This window comes from Kryptolebias marmoratus, linkage group LG1 (genome assembly GCF_001649575.2).
Source record: "Kryptolebias marmoratus isolate JLee-2015 linkage group LG1, ASM164957v2, whole genome shotgun sequence".
Taxonomy (NCBI): Eukaryota; Metazoa; Chordata; class Actinopteri; order Cyprinodontiformes; family Rivulidae; genus Kryptolebias; species Kryptolebias marmoratus.
The window spans coordinates 2,669,306-2,678,112 of NC_051430.1; the positions used below are offsets into that span (position 1 = coordinate 2,669,306).

The 8,807-nt window shown below is 38.3% G+C and overlaps 1 protein-coding gene across 3 annotated transcripts in view; it reads left to right on the top strand.

Annotated features, from left to right (window-relative positions):
- The window catches only part of traf2a (Tnf receptor-associated factor 2a), a 28,775-nt gene extending 20,378 nt beyond the window's left edge, over positions 1-8,397 (top strand). For 2 of the 3 annotated variants that reach the window (XM_037978748.1, XM_025002351.2), the window contains 3 exons: positions 592-769; positions 847-995; positions 1,496-8,397. In XM_037978748.1, the coding sequence (XP_037834676.1) occupies positions 592-769; positions 847-995; positions 1,496-1,714 (546 nt within the window). In that variant the 3' untranslated portion in view covers positions 1,715-8,397. The remainder of the gene's footprint in view (positions 1-591; positions 770-846; positions 996-1,495) is intronic. The other variant, XR_001809245.3, reaches the window with a different exon arrangement.
- The last annotated feature ends 410 nt before the right edge of the window (positions 8,398-8,807 follow it).

Sequence of the window (8,807 nt, forward strand, 5' to 3'; positions counted from 1 at the left end):
GTTTCCTTCAGGCTCTGCACTTTACCACATGGTAAATAATGCTCCAGCGCTGGTCTGGTCTTCACTGCAGCCTTAAATACTCCTCCACTTCTAATCAGCTAGATCAGTCACAGGTGTGGGAGGAGTGGTGATGAGACGTCCGTACACCTGCTCAGGAGACGCCCACCAGGAAGCACTCACACACACACACCAATCACCACAAGATGGCATTTAAACTCCATTTGAACTAGTTGTTACCTCATCAGTCCGGTCAGAGTTAAACTTTATTTCTCTAAAGACCTACTGTCTCTACAACAGGCAACATTCTGCTCATTCATAGCCTTTCCACAGAACCTCACTTCTAAAGATTTAAACTCTTTATCTCTTCAAAGTACCTAACTGCTTTTGTTAAAAAAGTCAATAATTCAGCATGAATTTGTTCATTTCATCTTCCACATCATTCAGTTAAGGTGTCTTGTTCATTCTTGTGATAATTCCATGTTTTTGCATGTTGACACACAGAATTCTGGTGCCTCTGCTTTGATTTAAATGAGTCCATAAAATCTCAATCATCTCTGTAAAAGGCCTTGTTCTTGTGGTGCTTTGCTGCAGGTCCGTCAGCTGGAGAGGACGGTGAGTCTGAGGGACCTGTCCATCGTGGAGATGGAGGGGAAAATGAGGGAAATGTCTGCAGCCACCTATGATGGCATCTTTATCTGGAAGATCTCTGATTTCACCAAGAAGAGGCAGGATGCTGTGGCTGGCCGCGCTCCTGCCATGTTTTCTCCTGGTCAGCATTTTATACAATGTTTGCCTGATTGAAATAACTTGCATTGTGATGTTCTAAGATGCTATTATGTTTCTCAGCATTTTATACCAGTAAATACGGCTACAAGATGTGCCTGCGGATCTACCTGAATGGTGACGGGACGGGCCGTGGCACCCACCTGTCTCTGTTCTTTGTGGTGATGAGAGGGCACAGCGACGCACTCCTCAAATGGCCTTTCAATCAGAAGGTACAACAAACTGTTTTAACCAAAAGAAGTTTAAATCTATGTGAGTGGAGGGTTATTTCTTCTCTGGTTGTAACTGGACTGATCTTTGATCACTGAGTTGATCTGAAATCTTTGACGTCTGAGTGGTGTGAACTCATTCCAGGACATCTGACTGGTTCTCCTTAAACCAGTGGAGTGTTGCTTCAGCAGCGTCTTTAGGGTTATAGCTACTGTTTTACTGCTTTTAGCTGGTTTTTCTGCTGCTGTTCTGTTACTTTCAGCTTGTGTTCTTCTCATTTGACTTTTTGCTCTGATGACGACTCAGTTTTAGCTTCTTCAACAGATTTCTGCAAAGATATTCATCAGAATATTAATTTCTGTAGTTATTTATTTTAGTGTCACCTGTTCTGTTGATATAATTTCAGATGGTAATAAACCAGTCTGTGGATCAGCTCCAGTTTCTCCATCAGACCATATACAAGATCAACATCTAACGTGTGTGTGTGTGTGTGTGTGTGCAGGTTACCCTCATGCTGCTTGACCAGAACAACCGGGAGCACATAATCGACGCCTTCCGGCCCGACATCTCGTCTTCCTCCTTCCAGAGGCCCGTCAGTGATATGAACATTGCCAGTGGCTGCCCACTCTTCTGTCCACTCTCCAAGCTGGACTCTAAAAACTCCTACATCCGTGACGACACCATCTTCATCAAGGCCATTGTAGACCTCACTGGGCTCTAAACCTTAAGACATGAATCCACCTCTGCCTTTTATTGCTACCTGTTGCATCAACCAGCCTTTTTTCCATCACTAACTGGATGTTCTCATGGAGGTTTGTCAATTCTTTCACTTTTGTATCAGATGTTTGTGACAATAGAAACAATTCTTTAAGGCTGGTGAAGGGGATATTATTATTAATACTCTTTTTTTTCCTATTTTATGAATCACAATTAACTTTTTTCAACAAAGTAGTGACTATCCACCAAAGTGACTGTGGTAGGTGATATATTCTGCCCTTCAGAGGACCCTTAAACACCATGTTGACAAACTGAGTCATTCCAAGAATGTGATGCTTGTAAAACAGCGACACAACTACAACACCATCACTTGTTTAGGCTTCTTGTGACAAACACGAGGTTCATCATTTTCAGTTTTAATGAAATGCGACTGAAAAAGGAGTAAATAATGCTCTTGTTATTATTAATGAACTAACACAGTTCAAAAACTGACAATATTTGAAGCCTTATTAAAATGTTCATCCACTTGGGGATAAACTCCACAAGAAGCTAAAAATGACCCATCATTAGTCACTGTGGTCCCAAAGTAATTTGTTTAGTTTTGCAGTTTGCTAGTTGGCTAACGGTCTAGTAATCCTGAGGTTGCAGGTTGCACCAGGAAGGGCATCCGGCGTAAAACAATTATGAAATCGTTCATGCGAGTTTGCTCGCTGTGGCAACCCCTGAAGAAGGGAGCAGCCGAAAGAACTGACTTTTATATATACATATATATATAATTTTTACTTTTTTAATTGACTGCAGTCAGAACAGTTAAATTGCAGGTGATGAACCCAAAAAGGAATGATTAAAACAATTCTTAAAGTTAATGTTAAGGAAAAATATAAAATTTGTTTTAAAGTTTTTCTACATTAAGTCTTTATGACTGATTACTTTTTATGTGATTTCCTGGCTACTAGTTAATAGTACTAATATAAATAATACTGGATTAAAAGAATCTTGAAGCAAGAATGAAGGTAACTGTTGGCAGATTTTTACCTGGGTCTTTACAATTTTTTTTTTTTTTATTGAATTGGAAGAATAAACATTAAAGGGATAGTTTAGACATTGTGTTGTGAGGTTTTGTGAAATATTAGGAACAATTAATACCTTACCTGTCGTAGATGGCTCTTTGGATGACCTCAGTTTGGAGGAATGTGATTGAAAGTGGTCAGCTCTGAGTGAGTGATTTCACCTGAGCAGTTATTTTTGGGATCTGATGTAAATGAGCAGATCCAGGCAGCCATGTCACACAGAGGGCTGTCAGGTGACAGAGCAGGACTCCTGATGTTACAGTACATTCACACATCTGAACTATATTATTTTGACATGACAATAACTCTGTTGAAGTCCAGTTAGATTTATCTCTTAATAGGCTAAATGACCTAACTCTATGTCAGACCAAAGACACAGAATTAGGCATTTAACCCATAAAACTGCACAGTGCTCTGTGTTTAATTAGGTGATCATAATGTGACGTAATGCTGCTCATACCTGGGATTGATCCAGCACATTACAGTTCATAATAAATCCATCGAGTTCTAAAACAATCAGAACAACAAACTAAAAGGAAACTCACCATGTTGCATCCTGATAATCCACTCTGATTAATAAAATCTCAACCAAACTGCCGTTTTTATTAGGAAGAGTTCTGATAAATTAAAACTTTTAGCCAAAAACTCCCACACAGACAATAAAAAGACATCTTCAGAACATTCCCCAAAATGGTGGTTTAATTACTTTTATTCAGCTAGCAGCTGAAGCTGATTAATTGATTTATTTTTGACTCTGAGACATGCTGCTTGTGTGGGGTTCACCTTAGTTCAACAACCTGGCTCAGGACAAGGCATTCAGCCTACCAAACATGTGGATAAAAGAGGTACAGACCACCTTCAGAGGCTCACATTTAGTCTGTTCTGACCTGTTATTGTACATTTCCAAATGCAGTTGGATTGCCTGAAAACAACAGGTCTGAACAGCTTCATAGAGTTTCATTTTGACAGGAAGGACAAGCTAACAGCTGATCAAAGTGAATTACTGTTGTCCTAAAACAACTTTCATTTCTAAAATTTTATAGTAGTATACACTATAACGCTTTTATTTTTTGTCTTTTCACTTTACATGGCTTTTTAAATGGTGGTTATTTGTGAGCGCAAATATGGCCGCAGCATCTAGCTGTTGCCCTTTTGGTGCAGCCTGAGGTCACTTTTCCTGCACTAATATCCAAATATTTCTGCCATAGTAATCATGTAATGCAAAATTTATATCTTTTTCAATATTTAAACAACAACTTGTGCCTGAACCACTAAAATTTAGAAGACTGGAGTTGTTTTAAAATGTCACCAATCCCTTTTGGAAGTGGATCTACTCCGACTAGCCGTTGTTAGCTCATCAATATGGTCTGAGAGGACCAGTGTTCAAAGCTAATTCTGACGCTTTAAGACATCACCAAGCTTTAAAATTTCATAACAGATTATGGAGGCAAATTATATAAATTTTTACACAGCTGTCAGTTGTGCATTAGATGGTTATTTCAGAAGAATTACTGCCAGAAGTGTCCCCAGGCTTCACAGGAAGTGCTACAACTAGCTCCTGCTGTTATTTATGCTTGCAAATAACCACATAATTCAATGTAAACAACCGTATGAAGCAAAACTGACAGAGATGTGCAGGTATAGCATTGTAAAAGTTCGAGACTGGAGCCATATAACTTTGGTCTTTGCCACACTGGGACTAGCCATTAGCTCACCAGTCCTGTCAGACTGAAACTTTTTCTTCTCCAAACTGAGGTTGTTCATTGAGCTAACAGGTAAGATAGTAATTGTTCAGAACTTTGTTGCAGAACTCTACTTGAAAATGTTTGAGCTGTCCATTTACCAGATGACAGACCTGAATGAAATGAGTACTTAGCTGTGCGAACTGTGCTCTGAGATCAGCAGGAAATGATGTTTTCTTCTCCTTTAGGAAGGTTACATTCAGTTTGTGTTCAAGCGTGGGTGCAGAAACTGGTAGTGTGCTTTAGCAGGGACAAGAAGGTTCCCATTTCAGAAAAACACGAACAATTAACTGTTACCACTGTTATTTACTTCGTACAACAGAGATATAGCCACAATTTATTTCAGATATTTGTTTTGTGTTGATTGTTTTCCACAAATTTTTCCTGCAGCTAAACCCTCTGAATTGAAATACTGAAAATGGTGAACTTTGACCTGTGACCCCCACAGAGGAGTTCATTCAGTAGCCTATAGATGAAGCTATGGATCCAACAGGTCTTGTACTCACTGTTGCTGTGTAACATTTGGTCGTGTGTGGGTGTGTGTGTGTTGTTGTTTTTTTAATTTAATCATCTTTATGCTCCAGTACCAGAGTCACATCCTGGTACCTCTGAGGTTGTTGCTCAGTGTAGCAGTTTGTAGTGCAGGTGGAACATTTTCACTCTCCTATAGTTATTATTTTTTGTAATTGTTTGTGGTGGTGAACATTGCTTGAATTCCATGAATTCTGACTGCAGTATTTTGCGTGTGTTGTGTGTTGCTCTGTATACATCTTTTGTTGACACTAAACTGATGAAGAATTGTTGTGTTATGAGACGCTTCATGTGAGCAGAGCTGTTAAACAATCTGAGGAGCTCCTTCCAGTGGCATGTTTGCCTGATCAGGTCCACATTTTTAGACTTTTTACTCTTATTTTAGACAAAGTAAGAGTAAAATGCTCTTATCCCACTGGAGAAAGTACTACTCTCAAATATTTTGTTCTACTTTTTTGAACAAAAGAAAAAATGTTTAGTGAGCCAGGCCTATTATGACTCTCTGCTGAAAGGGGTGTGTGATAATGTTTGTGTGTGCTCCTGTGTCTCGCTGTTAGCAAAATATCTCATTAACCACTGGATAAATTGAATGAAACTTACAGAAAGTCACCATTGAATGTGCATCTACAACAAATTAACTTTAATTCAGCATGGCCACCCTAGCCTATTAACATTAGCCAACACTAAATTGGCTATAACTTGGTGACTTTTACAGAGCTATTTTGAAATGACAACAATCCACTGGTCTTGGCTGCCCTCAGACTAGCCGTTAGCTCATCAGTCCAGTTAAAAATAAAATCAGTTTCTTCAAATTGAGGTCTTTTAAAGAGCTATCGCCAACAAGTAAGATATTATTTGTTTAGAAATTTCCCATGGAACCCCACTCAAAATGTTCAAAAAATTCAAATGAAATGACTTTAATGAAACCAAACTTTTTCAAAAAGACTCCAAATGAATACAAAAAGTTTTACAAAGAGACTAAACGGATTCAGTATGACACAACCTGAAACCCCGATGTTCTGTCACACAGTTCCTGTAATGTTGGAACATAAAGCAAACATCTGCAGCTTCCTGTTGATGTGAGACACTCAGGTCTGTTGCAGGACAAAGGTCTTCAGGACCAAAACAGCTGAGGTTATAAAAAACTATCATCTTCAGATTCTTCATTTGTTGGATTTTTCTCACTGATTTCAACTGACGTATTTTTAACAGAAAAAGTGCCTGTACCTTTTTTTATTATCTTATTATTTATGAATTTCTGTTTCAATAATTGAAATACAACACAGTATGAAATACTTTCATACTGTGTTGTATTTAAGTTACTGAAAGAGAAATTCTTTCTGACACCTTGTCACGAAATGTGATCATATTCATTTGACTGAGAATGTTTTCCTTTACATACATAGAATGTTATTTTGAATCCAAACTGAGGTCAGAACATGATCAGCTACCAGCTTCAAACACATTCAGCACGATTTAAGTAACTACTGATACCTCTCTGTGCACGAGAGACTTCAGGAGGGAGAAATATACAGAAATCAGTTTATCTTGATGATTTTAGTATTATTATAGTATACCAGCATATGAGAATGACAGAAAGCTAATCATATCTAAATAATATATGAATTGTGTTTATTGAGTAAAAGAGATTGATTTGCCGGTTTGTTTGGTTGATGCTGATCAGATGCAGCTAAAGCAGGGGTCTGCAACCACAGCTGTGCAGCTGTGCACATCTGGCTCCTGGCTCTCTGTAGCTTTGACCAAAACGCATTACAGGGATTTTTTAAAATGTTTTTATTTATAACCACATTAGCCAATTTTCAAAGTAGAAATGTATTATTTTTTTTTTACAAATCTAAAACACTCACATAGTTCAGGGTTTAATAAAAAGATGTTGGAACAAAATATGTTATTTCTCTCTTTAAAGGATAGTCTGGTCAATTTTGAAGTGATTTTCTGTCAAATAGTTGTCAGTAGTTACTGAGCCGAGACATCAGTCACAAAGAATGAAGTACTGAGAAAAAAGTTGATGTCTCCATCCAGGCTAAGCTAATGGCTGGCCTAAAAAACAACGTACCGGTGTGATATTACGCTACATATAAACATCAACACTTTTGCATGACAAACATTGTTTGTGTTACTATGTCAGAGCATAGACTGTACATGCTGCTGAGTGCATCGCTCCACCGGGAGTCGGGACGAGCCGTGCTGATCACGTCAGCAGCCTCCGCACCATCTGCATTAACACACACACATTCACGGAGTAACACAGACAGGTTTCATTTATTCTCTTATTATTTATTAACCTTTATTTAACCAGGCACATCCCATTCAGATCTTTTTCAAGGAAGGCCTTAATATTGGCTAATGTAGTTTTGAGAAAGAGTTGTTTTATAAGCTTGAAAAACAATTATAATAAATGGGCTCCAAATTAGCTATGAATTAGTGTAGCATGGACAAACCTTTTATTCTCCATACTCCATGCTCTATGACTGATGTCATGGCTGGGAAAATACTAACTATTAACTTTATGACAACAAGGAGCAGACTATCCCTTTAATAAGAGTTTGCTCTTTTCCTTTGTCCTAATATGTAAGAACTGCTGCTAGTTTGGTCTAAGTACTTTTTATATTAAATGTATTAATGACTTGTGTTATCTTTATTTCAATCTTCATGTCTCTGCAGAAACTGTTTAGTGAAAGATGGATTGTAAAGGTTGCAGATCCCTGATCTAGTCTGACCTCAGTCTGCTGCAGCTTTTTGCATCCTGGATGAAACAGAGAACATGTACTGTGTGTTCTGCACATACAGTAGTGTACATGAACCTGCTGCTACATTTCTTCCTGCCGACAGTGCGGAGTGCAGCTCACAGATGACTCCTTGTAGCACCATGTGGATGTTCTTTTTTTTTTACTCTTTCTAGCAACGCGTGTGAGCTGGGACTTCAGAATCATTTCCAACAAAAGGGCTTCACATTTCATTTCCATCCTGTAAATGTCACACGCAGGCTTTCATTTGTTTGTTGTTACCTTTGAGCTGGCTGATGTTCTGAGAAATGCCACACTGCCTCTCTGTTATTGCAACAGAATAAACCAGATGTTGATGTGTTTATTACAAAGACCGCTTCACAAATGTCAAACTGGAACTGCTGCGGCTGTTCCTGTGGTCCTGGATGTCTCTGAAGCTGAGGTTAAGATGAAGACTTTTCATCGGTAGTGATGACATCAGCCCAACTTTCTGCTTCATTGTTTGGAAAGTAAAGTTGTGTTAGTTCAACTTTTTGTACAACGGGAAATTTGTTCCATATTTGTATTTTGAGTTATTAAAGATTTTAAGATGCCCTATTCACAGGAAAGCAGTGTCACCCATTTTTCTATTGCAATATTTTAAACAATTCTCTTACAGCCAACGGTATATTGGGATAACTTTCACCACATGGGGGCGCTAAGTGCATGGAGGAGCAGCATCTCAGCATGCTGAGCAGGAACACATGGGTCGTTCCCAGAAACAAGCGAGAACTTATGTTTGAGGACGACGTGCACGCAAACTGTTTTTTAAGATGTTTGAATCTTAATCAACAATTATTACAACCATATAGTTACAGATCAGTCCATTGAATCCTAGGGAATTGAGGTTTTTTTCTTCCATTTCTAACAACATAAAACGCACCTTATTTGTCATTTATTACCATTTAGTTATGATAATGTGTATGAAATCAAATATTCATTATTACCATTAGTTGTTACCTGATTCT